At 35.0% G+C, this 19,744-nt stretch overlaps 3 protein-coding genes across 5 annotated transcripts in view; 2 read left to right on the forward strand and 1 right to left on the reverse strand.

Annotated features, from left to right (window-relative positions):
* The first annotated feature begins 233 nt into the window (after positions 1 to 233).
* LOC127068221 (spectrin alpha chain) lies at positions 234 to 9,369 on the forward strand. Of its 2 annotated transcripts, XM_051004062.1 has the most exons (10): positions 234 to 350; positions 452 to 717; positions 822 to 1,053; positions 1,161 to 4,777; positions 4,862 to 4,906; positions 5,298 to 7,825; positions 7,910 to 7,964; positions 8,070 to 8,448; positions 8,543 to 8,709; positions 8,787 to 9,369. In XM_051004062.1, exons 2-10 carry the CDS (start codon positions 568 to 570, stop codon positions 8,913 to 8,915), a joined length of 7,302 nt encoding a protein of 2,433 aa, XP_050860019.1. In that variant the 5' UTR covers positions 234 to 350; positions 452 to 567; the 3' UTR covers positions 8,916 to 9,369. The 2 variants fall into 2 exon arrangements, with proteins under 2 accessions (XP_050860019.1, XP_050860020.1); XM_051004063.1 differs by lacking the exon at positions 4,862 to 4,906.
* A 196-nt stretch (positions 9,370 to 9,565) lies between these two features.
* On the forward strand, positions 9,566 to 12,065 carry LOC127068078 (RNA-splicing ligase RtcB homolog). The gene is made up of 11 exons (XM_051003731.1): positions 9,566 to 9,674; positions 9,838 to 9,937; positions 10,020 to 10,215; positions 10,289 to 10,419; positions 10,494 to 10,620; positions 10,703 to 10,809; positions 10,876 to 11,035; positions 11,115 to 11,290; positions 11,368 to 11,502; positions 11,580 to 11,744; positions 11,827 to 12,065. The coding sequence occupies exons 2-11, from the start codon at positions 9,842 to 9,844 to the stop codon at positions 12,052 to 12,054; spliced, it is 1,521 nt and encodes a 506-aa protein (XP_050859688.1). The 5' UTR covers positions 9,566 to 9,674; positions 9,838 to 9,841; the 3' UTR covers positions 12,055 to 12,065.
* Positions 12,066 to 12,593: 528 nt separating this feature from the next.
* LOC127068077 (uncharacterized) overlaps positions 12,594 to 19,744 on the reverse strand; it is an 85,396-nt gene continuing 78,245 nt past the window's right edge. For both annotated transcript variants that reach the window (XM_051003730.1, XM_051003729.1), the window contains exons 162-178: positions 19,477 to 19,671; positions 19,028 to 19,396; positions 18,732 to 18,944; positions 18,459 to 18,650; positions 18,147 to 18,359; positions 17,877 to 18,059; positions 17,209 to 17,796; positions 16,174 to 17,121; positions 15,714 to 16,082; positions 15,470 to 15,622; positions 15,137 to 15,385; positions 14,907 to 15,053; positions 14,562 to 14,806; positions 14,185 to 14,455; positions 13,866 to 14,104; positions 13,593 to 13,779; positions 12,594 to 13,505 (exon numbers count right to left, since the gene is read on the reverse strand). In XM_051003730.1, coding sequence (XP_050859687.1) covers positions 13,267 to 13,505; positions 13,593 to 13,779; positions 13,866 to 14,104; positions 14,185 to 14,455; positions 14,562 to 14,806; positions 14,907 to 15,053; positions 15,137 to 15,385; positions 15,470 to 15,622; positions 15,714 to 16,082; positions 16,174 to 17,121; positions 17,209 to 17,796; positions 17,877 to 18,059; positions 18,147 to 18,359; positions 18,459 to 18,650; positions 18,732 to 18,944; positions 19,028 to 19,396; positions 19,477 to 19,671 — 5,000 coding nt within the window. In that variant the 3' untranslated portion in view covers positions 12,594 to 13,266. The remainder of the gene's footprint in view (positions 13,506 to 13,592; positions 13,780 to 13,865; positions 14,105 to 14,184; positions 14,456 to 14,561; positions 14,807 to 14,906; positions 15,054 to 15,136; positions 15,386 to 15,469; positions 15,623 to 15,713; positions 16,083 to 16,173; positions 17,122 to 17,208; positions 17,797 to 17,876; positions 18,060 to 18,146; positions 18,360 to 18,458; positions 18,651 to 18,731; positions 18,945 to 19,027; positions 19,397 to 19,476; positions 19,672 to 19,744) is intronic.

Here is a 19,744-nt window from a genome sequence, read left to right on the forward strand (position 1 = left end):
TCAAAAGTTATCTAATTACTTAATGTTATCAAGTAAATATTATCTTCCTACTTATTTGGGAAACACCATATATAGCTACATGACGTAAGTTTCGAAGATAAACGTAACGTCATAATCATGATTACATGCTTGTAATGTATCCTATTATATACATTATACATATACCTATAAAGAAATTCAACCAATGTGAATTTGACCTATTGAGCAAAGGTAAGGTTGGGTGAATACAGTACGAAATAAATCGACCAATCACGTATCAGCCGCACCGTTACGTGTTCCTCGAAACGTCACTGTGCAGAGAGAGCGCGTTAGTAACGGATCTAAGCGAGTAATTGGAGCGCACGAAGAAAGTGTGTATTTTTAGTCGAGTTTATTTATGAGTCGTAGAAATTTGTTAAATAAAAGATAATATAAAAGTTTAGTGAACGTATATTGTTAAACATTGTTATAGTTTCAGATAAGCGAATTCTTGATTTTTGTAAAAACAATCGACGAGCCACACCCCACGGCCATCTTGGCCGCAAGTGGATATTCATTAAAGACGTTCGATATAAAGAATCTTCAACGATGGATCAGATAACACCGAAGGAGGTGAAAATTCTGGAAAATCCAGAAGATATTCAAGAACGACGTGAACAAGTTCTTGGAAGATATGCTAATTTTAAAGCGGAAGCTCGTAGCAAACGAGATAAACTCGAGGACTCCCGTCGCTTTCAAGTAATATGATATTTCAGTTGATTTATGTTTATTTTTCTATTGCATAATATAATATACAAATTGCGTCCTTTCTTTTTCCCTCTAACAATCATTGTTCGCTTTAGTATTTTAAGCGAGATGCGGATGAACTCGAGGGATGGATTTACGAAAAGTTACAAGCAGCTTCGGATGAAAGCTACAAAGATCCGACAAATTTGCAAGCCAAAATTCAGAAACACCAAGCCTTCGAAGCAGAAGTTGCTGCTCACTCCAATGCTATCGTGTTACTAGATAATACTGGTTCTGAGATGATAGCGCAACATCACTTTGCTAGTGATGTCATTCGTAAAAGATTAGGTAAACATAGATGGCAACTTTTTTTATTGCGAATCATGATTGGCTATATCTTATTGGCTATATTTATAATCTTATATACACATTCGTTCGTATATTTAATTTTACAGAGGAACTTCATAGCTTGTGGGAATTATTATTGTCACGATTGGCTGACAAAGGGTTGAAATTACAACAGGCTTTAGTTCTCGTACAATTCATACGACACTGCGATGAAGTCATGTTTTGGATCCATGATAAAGAGGCATTTGTGACTACTGACGAATTCGGTCATGATTTAGAACACGTTGAGGTATTGCAAAGGAAATTTGATGAATTTCAGAAGGATATGGCGAGTCAAGAGTACAGAGTAACAGAAGTCAATGAAATCGCAGACAAACTTCTCTTAGACGGTCATCCAGAACGTGATACCATTTTGCGTAGAAAAGAGGAATTGAATGAATCATGGCAGAAATTGAAACAACTTGCGATCCTTAGACAAGAGAAATTATTTGGGGCACATGAAATTCAAAGATTTAATCGAGATGCCGATGAGACGATGGCTTGGATTGCCGAAAAAGATGTTGTGTTATCTTCCGATGACTTTGGACGCGATCTTGCCAGCGTGCAAACACTTCAGCGCAAACATGAGGGTATAGAGCGTGATCTTGCAGCTTTAGAAGATAAGGTGTATACATTAGGAGCAGAAGCAGATCGTCTGGCAGCTATTCACCAAGCAGACCATTCTAAACAAATACAAGCTAAACGAGCAGAAATTCTTCAATCTTGGGAAAGTCTAACGACGAAAGCCAAAGAAAGACGTTTGAAACTCGACGAATCGTATTATTTGCATCGTTTTTTGGCCGATTATAGAGATTTAGTTTCTTGGATGAATGATATGCGTGCGATTATTTCTGCTGACGAACTTGCTAAAGATGTGGCCGGGGCTGAAGCCCTTTTAGAGAGACACCAAGAACACAAAGGAGAAATAGACGCTAGAGCAGATAGTTTCGATTCTACGATTATGGCTGGCAATAAACTTTTGGAGAAGAAACATTATGCGGCCGAAGAAATAGCTCGTAAATTGGAGTCTCTTGCGGAAGATAAAGCGTCTCTTCTTAGTTTATGGGAGAAGCGACGTATTCTGTACGAACAGTGTATGGATTTACAACTGTTCTACAGAGATACAGAACAGGCTGATGCTTGGATGGCAAAGCAAGAAGCGTTTTTAGCTAACGAAGACTTAGGTGACTCTCTTGACAGTGTAGAGGCTCTTATAAAGAAACACGAAGATTTTGACAAGTCCTTGGCAGCTCAAGAAGAGAAGATCAAAGTACTAGATGAGTTTGCTGGCAAGTTGATCGAGGGAGAACATTATGCTGCAGACGATGTTGCCCAGCGACGACAAATGTTATTAGAAAGGAGAGCTATACTTCTTGACAAATCTGCGCAACGAAGACATCGTTTAGAAGATGCATACAAGTTACAACAATTCGAACGTGATTGCGATGAAACCAAAGGTTGGATCAACGAGAAACTTAAGTTTGCCACCGATGATAGCTACTTGGATCCGACTAATCTTAATGGGAAAGTTCAAAAGCATCAGAATTTCGAACAAGAATTGAATGCTAACAAAACTCGTATGGAAGAGTTGGTAGCAACGGGACAAGAATTGATAGATAACAATCATTATGCCAGTGACCGCATACGTACTCGTACAGAAGAAATCGTATCGCTATGGGAAAGTTTAGCGCATGCCACAGAGAAGAAAGGTGCAAAGTTACAAGAAGCGTCTCAACAACAGCAATTTAATCGTACGGTCGAAGACATCGAATTGTGGCTTTCGGAGGTTGAAGGACAGCTCATGTCGGAAGATTATGGAAAGGATTTGACCAGCGTTCAAAACTTACAAAAGAAACATGCCCTTTTGGAAGCCGATGTAACATCTCACGCTGATAGAATTGAAAGTATAGCTCAAGCCGCGGAACAATTCGTCAAGCAAGGACACTTTGATGCCGACAACATAAAATCGAAACAAGACCAATTGCAAGCACGTTATTCAGCCTTGCAACGACCCATGAGTATTCGAAAACAACGACTTTTGGATTCCTTGCAAGTCCAACAATTGTTCAGAGATATCGAAGACGAGGAAGCTTGGATTCGTGAAAAAGAGCCAGTCGCTGCATCTACTAATCGTGGACGTGATCTCATTGGCGTTCAGAATTTACAAAAGAAACACCAAGCTGTTCTGGCAGAAATCAATAATCACGAACCACGAGTAGCTGCTGTATGTCAAGCAGGTTCAACCATGTTGCAAGAGGGTCATTTCGCATCTGGGGAGATTAGTCAACGTCTTGCCGCTTTGGACGAACATTGGGGACAATTGAAAGAAAAGGCACGGCAACGTAAAAATGATCTTGATGATTCGCTTCAGGCACATCAGTATTTCGCTGATGCTAATGAAGCCGAATCCTGGATGAAAGAGAAAAGACCGATCGTTATGAATGCCGATTACGGTAAGGACGAAGACAGTTCCGAGGCTTTGTTAAAGAAGCACGAAGCTCTTGTTAGCGACCTAGAAGCATTTGCCAGTACCATCACAGCTTTACGCGAACAAGCAGCTTCCTGTCGTCAACAGGAAACTCCTACCATTGATATAACCGGTAAAGAATGTGTCGTTGCATTATACGATTACGCTGAAAAATCACCGAGAGAGGTATCCATGAAGAAAGGTGACACCTTGACTCTTCTTAATTCCAATAATAAAGATTGGTGGAAAGTAGAGGTCAATGATCGCCAAGGCTTTGTACCAGCCGCATATGTCAAACGTGTCGAACCTGAGGCAGGCTTGAGTGCTTCCCAACAGAATTTAGCAAGAGAGCAAAGTTCAATTGCAGCTAGGCAAGCACAGATCGAAGCACAGTACGATGACCTTTTGAGATTGGCTCGAGAACGTCAGGTTAAATTGAACGAAACTGCTAAGGCGTATGTTCTCGTCAGAGAAGCCGCTGAATTAGAAACTTGGATAAAGGACAAAGAAAATCATGCACAAGTACAAGACGTTGGCGAGGATTTGGAACAAGTAGAAGTGATGCAAAAGAAATTCGATGATTTCCAGGCCGATCTAAAAGCCAACGAGGTACGTCTAGCAGAAATGAACGAGATTGCTGTACAACTGATGAGCCTGGGACAGACGGAAGCTGCGTTAAAGATTCAAACGCAAATACAAGATTTGAATGAAAAATGGAAGAGCCTGCAAACGCTTACGGCCGAACGAGCGAGCCAATTGGGTTCTGCTCACGAGGTTCAACGTTTCCATCGTGACGTTGACGAAACGAAAGATTGGATTCGTGAGAAAGACGCGGCGTTGAATAACGATGATCTTGGTAAAGATTTACGTAGCGTTCAAGCGTTGCAACGTAAACACGAAGGATTGGAGAGAGATTTAGCAGCCCTTGGGGATAAAATTAAACAGTTGGATGAAACAGCGAATCGTTTGATGCAATCTCATCCGGAAACAGCTGAACAAACTTATGCTAAACAAAAAGAGATCAACGAGGAATGGACTCAGCTCACAGCGAAGGCTAATAGTAGAAAAGAAAAATTATTGGACTCTTACGACTTGCAACGATTCCTTAGCGATTATCGTGATTTGATGGCATGGATAAACTCAATGATGGGTCTTGTTGCTTCTGAGGAGCTCGCTTCGGACGTTACAGGGGCTGAGGCATTGCTCGAACGTCATCAGGTAAATCTAATGTAAATTCCATCGTGTAACAACATTTCCTTTCTCGTAGTCCCACAGTTCGTTCACAAGTTATTTGAATTATAGAATCACAGAGCAGAGATAGATGCGCGATACGGCGTACTTCCAGAGGTATCAGAGGATTTTAGCATGCAACGACGTATTTGCGACGCTTTGTCTCTGAAAATACGTAAAATTAATTATCACGCATATATTTTAATATATTAAAGCTCATTAGAACAAGAGAAAAGCGATCGGTGTTTTCCGTGAAAATATTAGCTCATTAACAATCTGAATATTTTCAGCTTCGTTTGCCGCTTATAGCATTTATTATTGAGTGGATTGAAATGATATATAACAATACAATTGTGCATTTCATAAAAAAGAAAAAGCAGGATTTTTTCTTTCTTTCTTCTTCTTCTTTCTCCTCTCTCTCTCTCTCTCTCTCTCTCTCTTTTTTTTTAAATAGCAAAGAGAAATTCATTATTCTTTTATTAATTTGATTCTTAATATTATTTTACAGGAGCACCGAATGGAAATCGATGCCAGAGCTGGAACATTCCAAGCGTTTGAATTATTTGGCCAACAATTATTACAATCGAGCCATTATGCCAGCGTAGAAATCCAAGAGAAACTCGAATCAATGGCCGAAGCTCGTCAGGAATTAGAAAAAGCTTGGATCCAACGACGCATGCAATTAGATCAAAACTTAGAGCTACAATTATTCTGCAGAGACTGTGAACAGGCAGAGAATTGGATGAGCGCGCGAGAAGCTTTCTTGAGCAGTGCAGACACCGTTGACAGTAACGATAATGTTGAGGCATTGATAAAGAAACACGAAGATTTCGATAAAGCTATAAATGCTCACGAAGAGAAAATTGCAACGTTACAAACTTTGGCTGATCAATTGATAGCGGCTGAACATTACGCAGCTAAGCCAATAGACGAAAAACGTTGTCAAGTGTTGGATCGTTGGAGACATTTGAAGGACGCACTTATAGAAAAACGATCAAAATTAGGAGAATCCCAGACGCTTCAACAATTCTCTAGAGATGCTGATGAAATCGAAAATTGGATAGCCGAAAAATTGCAGTTAGCTACGGAAGAAAATTACAAAGATCCTGCTAATATACAATCGAAGCATCAAAAGCATCAAGCTTTCGAAGCGGAGCTCGCAGCCAATGCTGATAGGATTCAGTCGGTTCTAGCAATGGGAGGAAATTTGATAGAGAAACATCAATGCGCGGGTTCCGAGGATGCAGTTCAAAAGAGATTAGCGTCCATTGCTGATCAGTGGGAATATCTTACTCAAAAGACTACAGAGAAATCTATGAAATTGAAAGAGGCTAATAAGCAACGTACATACATTGCGGCTGTAAAAGATTTAGACTTTTGGCTTGGCGAGGTTGAAAGTTTATTGACTTCCGAAGATGCGGGCAAGGATTTAGCCTCCGTGCAAAATTTGATGAAGAAACATCAGTTGGTCGAGGCGGATATACAGGCTCACGAAGAAAGAATCAAAGATATGAATGCTCAAGCAGATTCTCTCATTGAAAGTGGACAATTTGACGCAACTGGTATTCAGGAGAAGAGACAGAGCATAAACGAACGATACGAACGCATTAGAAATCTTGCTGCACATAGACAAGCGAGACTCAACGAAGCCAACACTTTACATCAATTCTTCCGTGATATCGCTGATGAAGAATCTTGGATCAAGGAAAAGAAACTGTTGGTTGGATCTGACGATTATGGTCGTGACTTGACAGGTGTACAGAATCTTAAAAAGAAACATAAGAGATTAGAAGCTGAACTTGGTAGTCATGAACCTGCCATTCAAGCAGTTCAAGAAGCAGGAGAAAAATTAATGGATGTTTCTAACTTGGGTGCACATGAGATTGAACAACGTTTGAAGCTTCTCAATCAAGCCTGGTCCGAACTCAAACAATTGGCTGCTAATAGAGGTCAAAAATTGGACGAATCTTTGACGTATCAACAGTTCTTAGCGAAAGTCGAAGAAGAAGAAGCTTGGATCACTGAGAAGCAACAATTGCTTTCAGTTGAAGACTATGGCGATACAATGGCTGCTGTACAAGGTTTGTTAAAGAAACATGATGCCTTTGAAACCGATTTTGCCGCTCACGGAGAACGTTGCAAAGACATCTGCGAAGCTGGCGAAGCACTGATCAAAGCTGGCAATCATCGAGCCGATGCTATTGGACAAAGATGTACGCAATTGCGTAACAAATTGGAACAACTTGGTGCGCTCGCAGCTAGAAGGAAAACTCGTCTCAATGATAATTCGGCATATTTGCAGTTTATGTGGAAAGCCGATGTCGTTGAATCATGGATCGCTGATAAAGAAACTCATGTACGTTCGGAAGAGTTTGGACGTGATTTATCTACGGTTCAAACGCTATTAACCAAGCAGGAAACATTCGATGCTGGTTTACACGCGTTTGAACACGAGGGTATTCAAAATATTACTTCTTTGAAAGAAATGCTCGTTGATGCAGGACATGATCAAACTCCGAGCATTCAGAAACGTCATGCTGATGTGATCACTCGTTGGCAAAAACTCTTGGCAGATTCTGATGCACGTAAACAACGATTGTTAAGAATGCAGGATCAGTTCAGACAGATAGAAGAACTTTATCTTACATTTGCCAAGAAAGCTTCCGCCTTCAACTCGTGGTTCGAGAATGCAGAGGAAGATTTAACTGATCCAGTTAGATGTAACAGCATCGAGGAGATCCGTGCGTTACGAGAAGCTCATGCTCAGTTCCAAGCAAGTCTGTCTTCCGCTGAAGCAGATTTCCAAGCGCTTGCCGCTCTCGATAGGCAAATAAAGAGCTTTAATGTTGGCCCAAATCCATATACATGGTTCACGATGGAAGCACTGGAAGATACCTGGCGTAATTTGCAAAAGATTATCAAGGAACGTGACGTAGAGCTTGCAAAGGAAGCACAACGACAAGAAGAAAACGATAAATTACGAAAAGAATTCGCTAAACATTCTAACGCGTTCCATCAATGGCTTGCAGAAACAAGGTATATAATTTATGTCTCATTTATTTATATGTCATCAATTATTTCACGATAATTTTATTAAAATATTTTGTTCTTACTTTATAGAACATCTATGATGGAAGGTTCTGGTTCCTTGGAACAACAATTGGAAGCAACAAAGGTTTGTACAAATAAGAGAAATTTCTCATCTCTAACTAATGTGAAGTTCGAAAATATTCAACATATAATATATAATTACAATATGTATCTGATTACGTTATTACAGAGAAAAACTCAGGAAGTACGAGCGCGTCGTCAAGATTTGAAGAAAATCGAAGATCTTGGTGCAATATTGGAAGAGCATCTAATCCTTGATAATCGTTATACAGAACATAGTACAGTTGGATTGGCACAACAATGGGATCAATTGGATCAACTTGGAATGCGTATGCAACATAATCTCGAGCAACAAATTCAAGCAAGAAATCAATCCGGTGTTTCTGAAGATGCCCTTAAAGAATTCTCGATGATGTTCAAACACTTTGATAAAGATAAGAGCGGACGATTGAATCATCAAGAATTCAAATCATGTTTGAGAGCACTTGGATATGATTTACCAATGGTCGAAGAGGGCCAGCCTGATCCAGAATTTGAGAACATACTCGGTTTGTTGATTATTTATTACCACTTATACTTTATTATAACTTTAGCGCTTTTCTTTTAATGTTCTATATTTAATATGAAATTTGTTATTTCTAGATATCGTCGATCCGAACAGAGATGGTTACGTATCGTTACAAGAATACATGGCGTTTATGATAAGCAAAGAAACAGAAAATGTGCAAAGTTCGGAGGAAATAGAAAATGCCTTCCGTGCCATTACAGCGGCAGATAGGCCATATGTAACGAAGGAAGAATTATATGCTGTATGTATAACATCCTATATTTAATCGCAATTTGTTGTAAGCAACTTTCTTTTACATTATGATGTAATTTTTTTCAGAATCTTACGAAAGAAATGGCTGACTACTGCGTGGCACGTATGAAACCATACGTTGATCCAAAAACGGAAAGACCAATCACGGGAGCGTTGGATTACATAGAATTTACTCGTACTCTTTTCCAAAACTAATTATTTGCATATAGTATATATCTATATCTATATATATAATATATAAATGATATAATTTTTTGTTCTGTTACTGTTTACAATACAATTTTCAATGATAGCTTTAGAGGAATACACAATCCTCGTTTTTATATACGTACTTTATTACTATAATTCTCTTTTACCCACATTTTTTATTTTTCGCATTTAACATTATTACATATCTTATTATCACACTTGCTTCCAGCTAATGCAAAGTGCAGCTTCGGACATTTAGCTTTTGTGAGATATGTAATTTATGAGTATCGAAATCGTAACATACATGCTTAATATAAAACGTTCAATGAAATTATTTAACTAATTTATATATAATATTTACATTACAATTATTTACAAAAATAGAAAAGGTAGTACACATGCATAGTTGTAAATAGATTATATGAAAATAAATAATATTTGGTCGCACTTGGCTTTATTACATTACTTGTTTATTTATTTTACACCAAAGTACGTGTATATTTACACCAAGTAAGGTGTATATTTATATATATATATATTTTTTAGAAATTGTCTGTGTTATATGTATTAAATATTAACCTCTGTAGTTGCGGCGCATGCGCAAAAACATTTTAGTATTTGCGCATGCTTGGTACTGATTTTATCTAGTAATATTTAAAACGTGGTAAGACTGATTATTCTTTTAGACTGTCAAAATAACTTTCAGTGATTGTTGTAAGATTTCGTAAGAGTAGTCGGCTTTTTAAAAGTTTATTCAGAACGCTCGTACGTATAAATTATAATTTAATTAATTATGTATAATTAATATTCATACACACATGTAACTATTGTAGGTTTAATAGTATAGCATCAATTTTTTTTTTCTTAATTTTAATTTTAATTGTTACGATAGTTATATTAATACTTATGTTAAATATTTTATTTTTAGCGAAATGGTTGTTAGACAATATCAAGAAGAACTTAAGTATTTAGAAAAAATTAATGAATGGTCTTGGAGAATTAAAAAAGGTTTTCAACCAAATATGAATGTATGTATGAATTATTCTTTGCAATGGTTTTATTAAAAATTTTATTAGAGTGAGATATTTAATTGGCATGAATACTTTTAAGGTTGAAGGCATATTTTATGTCAACCAAACATTAGAACGTCTAATGTTTGAGGAATTACGAAATTCATGTAGGCCAGGAACAGTTGGAGGTTTTCTTCCAGGTATGAAACAAATTGCTAATGTTGCTGCTTTACCTGGAATTGTAGGAAAATCAGTTGGATTGCCTGATGTTCATTCTGGATATGGTTTCGCGATTGGTACAGTACTTTTTCTTTCTTTTTATCTTTTTTATATCTTTCCATATGCATAATATATTTATTTTATATACAGGTAATATGGCAGCATTTGATTTAGACGATCCAAAGTCCATAGTATCACCTGGTGGAGTAGGATTTGATATAAATTGTGGCGTTCGTTTGTTAAGAACCAATTTATTTGAACATGAAATTCTACCTATCAAGGTATTAAATTATAGTCTATTTTTTATTTTATTTGTATGTTAAACTATACATAAATTCAATATTGCAATTAATAGGAACAACTTGCACAAAGTATGTTCGATCATATTCCAGTAGGAGTCGGATCTAAAGGAATCATACCAATGAATGCAAGAGATTTAGAAGAGGCGATGGAGATGGGTATGGATTGGTCTTTGAGAGAAGGTAAATATCTAATTAGAATTTAATAAGAGATGTTTCTTGAAATGTTTTGATATTATAATTTACATTTTTATATCGATTATAGGTTATATCTGGGCAGAAGATAAAGAACATTGTGAAGAATATGGTAGAATGTTAAATGCTGATCCTTCAAAAGTGTCACTAAGAGCAAAGAAACGTGGCCTTCCTCAGGTAAATCTAAAGTTACATTATTAGTACTGTATTAATATCATTGTAATAATATTTATATTATTTTAGTTAGGTACATTAGGTGCAGGAAATCATTACGCTGAGATTCAAGTTGTAGATGAAATTTATGATAAATGGGCTGCATGTAAGATGGGTATTGAGGAAAAGGGTCAAATTTGTGTCATGATTCATTCAGGAAGCAGAGGCTTTGGACATCAAGTTGCTACAGGTCTTTTAGACAAAAAAAAAAAAAAGAATATATAAAATACATGTTTTTTTATTTTACTAAATTAATTGTAAATTAATAGATGCACTCGTACAAATGGAAAAAGCTATGAGAAGGGATAATATCGAAACAAATGATAGACAACTTGCTTGTGCTCATATTAAATCTCAGGAAGGTCAAGATTATTTAAAAGCTATGTCAGCTGCTGCTAATTTTGCATGGGTTAATAGAAGTTCTATGACATTTCTCACACGACAGGTTTGTGTTTACAAACGTATAAGTAAATGACTATATTATCTGTAAAGTTTTTATTTTTATTATACTTTTTTTTTTAGGCATTTGCAAAACAATTTCGTCTTTCTCCAGATGACTTGGATATGCATGTTATTTACGATGTGTCGCATAATGTTGCTAAAATAGAGGAACATATGGTTAATGGCAAACAAAAAACACTTTTAGTTCATAGAAAGGTAAGTTTTGTACTGTAACATATTTTTTTATGAATAATGGAAGAGAAGGAAGATAAATTATTTTGTTTTTGACAAAGGGATCAACCAGGGCTTTTCCACCTCATCATCCATTGATTCCTGTAGATTATCAGTTAACAGGTCAACCAGTTTTAATCGGTGGTACAATGGGAACATGTAGTTATGTTCTTACTGGAACTGAACAAGGAATGCAAGAAACGTTTGGATCTACGTGCCATGGAGCTGTAAGTATTTCGAATCTGTATACATGGAAAATATATACAATAAAGTAGCATTATTTTTAACAAATTTTTGTAACATATTTAGGGTCGTGCCTTGTCTAGAGCAAAATCACGAAGAAATTTGGATTATAAAGATGTTCTAAACAAATTAGAAAGTTTAGGAATATCTATTAGAATTGCTTCACCAAAATTAGTTATGGAAGAAGCTCCAGAATCCTATAAGAATGTAACGGATGTTGTAGATACATGTCATTTAGCTGGTATTTCTAAAAAATGTATTAAACTGAGGCCAATAGCAGTTATTAAAGGATAATTTACATAAAATGTTTACTAATATATTTCTTTTATATTTAATGTAAATTATATGCTATGGAATTTTCTATTAGATATTTAACGATCAATGATATTAAAGAAGATATGGTTACACGAATTTATTTAAATAATCCAAATTAAATTAAAATTATTTTATATTAACACTTACCTTAATATAAATTCTTTCACTCGAATGTCACTTATAAATAAGAGATAAGTATGTTGTACAATCTTTAAGATTGATTATGTTGTAATAGAATAGAATAATAATACAAATTTTTTACAACTTAAGAGAACGATGTTCTCTATATTAAATTATAAAATTCATATTTTAGAATATGAATGCATTTAATAAACATCACGTAATTATTTTCAAAATGTTTGTTTTTAATTTCGTAACCGCAAATGTTATTACATTACAAGTGTTCCTATGTGATACGTATGTTACATGTTTAATGTTATTAAACTTTATTGCTACTTTATTTTCTACCATATACATGAGTATATATATATATATATATATATATATATATATATATATATATATATATATATATATATATATATATATATATATATATATATACACACACATATACTTTATTTTAAATTTAAAGTAATTTGTCAAAAAATATTTTTATATTTTCACAATTATTTGGCATCGTGATTTCGCCACACAGATTTATCCATATATGCGACGCATATATCCAATTAAACTTTTTTATAGAACATTTGATTGAAAAAACATTTGCAAATATATTTAATTGGCATTAGTTAAAATGTACAATTGTCTATTTTTATAATAAAAAAAAAAAAAATTACATTAGACTACTTTGTTTGACTTTACACGCAAATAAATTCGCGATTTCGTGTGTGTGTATAACAAATCCTCCACTGACTAGAAAAAATAATACAGAGGATGATGTTCATGAAAAGTAAGATTATGTTTCATGTATACACATAGAGAGATAATGGAAGCAACCCCGTCACCATAAATAGAAAATACATACATACTTTGTAATAGTAATATTTTTATACAAGACAGTGACATTGATCAAGTAAACCCTTGAGAGCATATGCAAAAAAGATAGTCATTGGAGGAGTTGCATTTAGAAATACAAGACTGACCAAGTTAGGAAGAATGGTCTGAAATGCATTCCATGATATAATTATAAAAAATTATATTATATATAAAATAATTATACTAAAAAACTTATGATAAGTGATAATCAGGAGAAGGTTCAGCTACAGATTCGGTAGTGAACAGAGGATTTGGAAACTCTGGTGGATGTGGCAGTGGTCCAGCAGTCTTTGGCTGACGTCTATATGCCATTAACCAGCATGACACCGCAATAGCGACAGCAACTAGTGCTAAAAGTGCTGTTATTACTAAGGCTATGATAAATCCAACCATGGAAACACAAATATCTTCTACTCTTTGAGCCGAAGGAACTGAAAATGATAATATTACATGATTAATGAAGAAAATGTTGCCCATCTTTCTATTAAATAGTTAATATATATAATTAAATATTATACCTTCAGCCGGATCTGCTGTTAATCTTTCTTCTCTTCTTTCCAAAGTAAATATTAAGTTCGATTCGATTGTTATCTCTTCACGAAGCTGTCCTTCGTAATTATCAGAGATACTTAAGGCTGTATCATTTGATTCAGCCTCAACATCTCTACGACGGCGACCGAATGCATTGTATCCTCGGCAATTTACCTAAAATTAATATTTAATTATAATTTTTTATATTCTTAAGATTCATTCTACAAAAAAATAACAATAATTATTAAATAAATATTTACAGGCTGACATCGTCCAAAACAGACTCGTATATTACATTGGAATCTGATATTATCACTACTTGGAAACTTGAAGGCATTAAAACTAGCCATCAGTGATTGAGTTTCATGATCTTGTTGCCATTCTCCGAATATTGTTGGATCTGTTGCACATCCATTTTCATCCGTTACTATATATTCGTTTTCCAAATTATCTTCCATAGTTTTGGCCACACAATTTCTTGCAAAACCTCCATAAATTGCTGTGGATCAAAAATATGAAAAAAATTAAATGTTCATTACTATAAAAAATATAGAATAGATCTTCCGAAAATATACATACATGATGGCTGAACTTCAACTTGTAACATTAGATTATCTCCTATTTCAGCAGAATTTATTTCATTTCCATTATGAGTAACGATTTTCATTATACATGTTGGAGGTGGTCCAGTATTTGCAATAGTACCAGCAGTAGTTAACATTGAAACATTAAAGCCAAGTGTAACATTTTGTTCACCAGTTTGATATATACATTTAATATGATAGGCCTGTGCTTTGTATGTTACTAATTTTGGATGCTTTTGAACAACAAGTATGAAACTGGCTTGTCCCTGTTAATTAATTTATCATATTAAATATATTCAGAAGAAAAAATTTTTATTAAATTATTTAAGAGATAAATATTACATATATCAAGAATTTTTGAAAAATACTTACATTTACATGTATCAATCCACAATTGCCAAATGCAACTTTAAATATTATATCTGTTTTATGTATAGTTTCAGCAGGTATCGAAACAACACGTCTACATTGTTCATCTTTGCTACGGCCTTTAACATACAAAACACCGTCAAATTCGTGATCTTGCAAATATATTTCAACTTGGACTCCATCTGATAAACAACTGACACCCATGTCTGGTGTGGGGAAATCGGTTTTGGGTGTTTTTTCTTTGACAACTGTGCAGAGAGAATATAATCATAATTTATTTCAAACTTTCAGGATATAGCCATATCTACAATAATGTATATCTATATTAATCTTTTTTTTTATACTCACAGCAATGAGCTTGATGTCTAGTTGCATTGCAAAATGCATTTACACTACATACTATTTTTGAGCAAGGATCTTCACAAGTTCTTGTCGTCTGTTCACAGTATCTATTATCTGCGCAATCGTCATCTATTCTGCATTCTATTATTCCGACTGTAATGATATTAATATATATTAATATAATAAGTTTATATAAAGATAAAGGAAATAATTTAATGCAGAAATTGTATACTTACTGAGTTTACAATATCCATTGGCAGTTAATTTGTATCCATCTTGAGTTGGACATATGCAGCGACCGTATTCATCTATCAAAAATCCTTTCTCTAAGGCACAAGTACAATATCCTTGATTATTAATGATCATTCCAGTATCTTCGTGACAGGGTATGCAAATATCGTGTTGGTCTTTAGCCATGTGTTGCGGGCAAATGCAATTACCGTACTCGTCACGTATTTGCCCTTTCTCGGGAGAACAAACATTTACTAGAAGAAGAATAAATATATGTTATAACGGACGAAAAATAATATAACTATAAAATAATATAATCATAAAATACAATAAATTACTTGTATCACAGATCATTGTCCTAACTGGTTCGGTATCTAATACTTTACAAATAGCGTTTACGCCACAAGGTGCAATTTTAATGCAAGGATTGATACATTCTCCATCAAAGCATGCTGTTTGAGGTGGACATTCATAATCCGCTTTACATGTTTCTATGAGTAAAAAATACAATCGTTATAATAAAAAATATAAAAAAAGTAAATTTGATAGTAGCAACATGAATTATATAATATATTTCTTTACCTTTAACACATCCAGATTTGGAATCAGCAATGTATCCTGGTGGACAAGAACACTCCACAACATGATTATATACATTACATTCGGTTTTATCAGTACATGGATTTGATATGCAAGGATCTTCACAACGATTGTTAATACATGCTTTATTTGTCGGGCAATCTATATTGCTTCTGCATCCTAACAAAACACAAGATACGGTTGGATTGCCTTTCAAGCCTGGTGGACATTCGCAAATGGCTTTGTGATTTATAGCTCGACATTCTGCTCCTTTTCCACAAGATATTGCCGTGGATGAACAAGCAGGAATGCAATTATGTCTAACACATATGTGTGTTCCACTACAATCGTCATTTGTATGGCAACCGGTGACTAAAACATAGAATATACAATTAGAAAAACAATTGTCGTAATAATAGATTGAAAGATTATTTATTAATCCTGAGATATTTTAATAGCATACCTTCGGTACATGCAATGTCCGCGCTTCCATCATAGCCCAAAATACAAGAACATACTGGCTTATGATCGACTACATTGCAAATTGCATTAGGACCACAAGTACATGGATTTCTGCATATACCATTGATACAAGATCTGTCCTGAGCACAGTCGTTATCCTTTGTACATTCGACTTTAACGATTGGTGTTGTAGGTTGACACGTTCCACTACCACTACTAACATATCCGCTTGGGCAAACACAAATCATTGTTCTTATAGGAGATGTAGGTAATACTCTACATTCTGATGGCGGAGTACAAGGCTGCATTATCGGACAAGGTTCTTCACATTTGTGATTGAAACATGCTAATCTATCTGGACAATCACTGTCTTCTCTACATTCAGGTTGTTCTTCCAACTTGCAAAGAATATATGGATTGCCAGTGTAATGAACTGGACAGCGACAAATTGGGATATGATTTAGAACTTTACATTCCGCACGAGAAGAACAAGGATTGTCGTGAAGGCAAGCATCGATGCATTGCATGTTGATACATGAATGCTCGCTAGGACAATCTCCGTTACTGTGACAACCAATAACCCGACATTTGTCCAAAGGATTACCATAATATCCCTTGCGACAACGACAGTCAGCTACGTGGTTTCTGACGTAACACTCGGCATTCAAACCACATAGATCTGACAGTAAACATGGATCTACGCAGTATTTGTTCTTGCAGGATTTATCTAGAGCACAGTCGTAATCTTGTTGACATTCAACCGAAACGCATGCAATTTCAGGATTGCCTTGGTAGCCTTCTTTGCAAGAGCATATTGGTTTGTGATTTCTTACAAAACAGATTGCATTGGTACCGCAATTGCAAGGATCTCGGCATTGCCTATTCACGCAAGCTTCGTTGTCGTTACACTCGTCGTTTGTAACGCAAGCTCCAATGTTTGTTATTTGTACTGTAAAGTAAAAAATTCGTAAGGTTATAACGAATCATGAAAAATTATGGTACTAATTGTTAAAAAATAAAAAAGTTATCGACTTACTTGGTCTACATATTCCATCGATATGTGTGATCCATCCCTCTGGACACGTACAAGTCATAGTTCGTACAGGTACGGTGTCCAAGACATCGCAACGAGCATTCTCTAAGCACGGTTTTAATACTGGGCATGGATCGATGCATTCATTTCTGATGCATACTAATTTATCACCACAATCTATATCGATTCTACATTCTGGTTCATCCACTGCACCTGGAGGATGACGTTCACAGTACGAATATGGATTTCCTGAAGGAATGTTCACTGGACAACGACAAGAAGCAAGATGAGCTTGTACGTAACAAAGAGCGTTTTGAGCACAAGGAGAATTTTCGACGCATGGATCAATGCAACGTCCACTTTTACAAGCCTGATTTTGTGGGCAATCGTAATTGTTATTACACTCTACTCTTTCACAATGTATTTGTGGATTTCCAACATAGCCAGCACTACAACGGCAAGCTGAACGATGGTTATAACCGTAACATTCTGCATTAATCGCACATTTGTTGTCTAAGATGCAAGGATTAATGCATTGTCCATTGTAACAAGTTGCTGCATCATTGCATTCGTTATCAGACTCGCAATCAACTGTAAATAAAAATTAATTTAATTAAATATAATTAATTATTATGTACTGTATTAACGTAAATATCATAAGAAATACATACGTTTGAAACAACCAAGCTGGGGATTGCCAGAATAACCATGAGGACACACACATGACGGATAATGATTAGCCACAATGCATTTTGCATTTGGTCCACAATTGCATGGATTTATACAAACACCGTTAAAGCATGCAGTATTTCCTGCACAATCACTATTGGACGAACATTCCGTAATAATCTTAGCTGTAATAATAATTTTTGTTAAGTCAGTAAATGTATTTATTATCAATGCTGTTATAGTATTTTTTATTTTAACAGTGTTTAACTTACGTGGTATACAGTTTACTCTGGGATCGCCAATGTAACTTTGTGGACATTTACAAATAGAATTATGATTTTCAACATGGCAGAAAGAGTTCTTTCCGCAAGGCTTAGTAGCTATACAAGGATTTAAGCAAAGAGAATTTATACATTGTTTATCTTGGGCACAATCGCTGTTGCTATAACATTCCGGTTGATTTGGTGGTAATGGTGGGAATGTAACTGGAAACAATAAGTGCACGATTTAAAATTTTGTAATTTGTAATAAATCGATGTAAGTTGCGAAAACTACTGTTTTTACAAATGAAAAATTCAGTATACCTTTCGTGCATTCAATATAACCATCGCCAATAAATTCAGAAGCACATACACAGGTAGCAGTGTGATAAGTGGATTTACATTGAGCATTATATCCACATTGTATAGTATTACAAGCTTCAACACATCGTCCACTTAAACATTTCTCGTTATCATTACAATCATGATCCAAATGACATTGAACATTATTCAATTCTGTTTGTTAAACAAATATATGATTAAAATTAATCTGTAAATAAATTTAAATATGTATATTACCTAGACATCAAGTATTACCTATTTTTATGCAGTTTCCGTTGTTGTTTGTAATTGTGTTAGGCGGACACAAACAGATGATTGTGCGAAGAGGAATAGTATTTAACACTTTACATTCTTGATCCTGTGTACACATGTTCGTTGGTCCACATGGATCTTGACACTGTGCATTAATACACGCTAAATTTGATTGACATTCTATATCTTCTAGACATTCAGGTTGAACTTCTATTCCTGAAATAAAAATTTAATATAGAAGTAAAATATTGAAGTTACAGTCAAAAATGTGAATATGTTGAGTCAAAAAAATAATTTACGGTTGCATTCCACATATGGATTTCCTGATGTTCCTGTAGGACATGTACACTTGGGTTGATGATCTCGTCCAACGCAAATAGCAGTTTCTGCACATGTTTCAATGTCGCAAACAGGCCGACAAATTCTATTCAACCTGTCACAAATCTCATGATCCGCACAATCTTCGTTGTAATGACATATTGTTGAAATACACGCGACGTATGGATGACCTTGTTTGCCTTGCGGACAAATACATTGAGCTTTATGTTCTGCAGTTATACATTCTGCTCCTCGTCCACATGTAATTTCACTAAGAAGACAAGGTTCAAAACAATTGCCGTTCTGGCATGCTTTGTCATATGGACAATCATGATCTGTGTTGCATTCCGCTAAAAATTTTAAATAATATAATATTATTAAGAGAATATTATGATTAATCTATGAATAAAATTTACATTATAATACTTACGTTTGAAACATTGTATTTGTGGGTTTCCTGCAAAACCTTCTTGACAATGGCAAGTTGGATGATGTCTATTAACAATACATTCTGCATTTGGACCACATCTGTTACTTAAGCAGGGATTTTGACATAGACGGTTTATACATGCTTTATTAGATGGACATTCTGAATTAGATTCACATTTAGGCAACGTGTTGTTTTCTATTTAGAAAAATATATTGTGATTAATATAAAGAAGTTCATAAAATTTTATATATATTACAATATTCTTATT

The sequence above is a fragment of the Vespula vulgaris genome, chromosome 12, assembly GCF_905475345.1.
Source record: "Vespula vulgaris chromosome 12, iyVesVulg1.1, whole genome shotgun sequence".
NCBI classification, from domain to species: domain Eukaryota; kingdom Metazoa; phylum Arthropoda; class Insecta; order Hymenoptera; family Vespidae; genus Vespula; species Vespula vulgaris.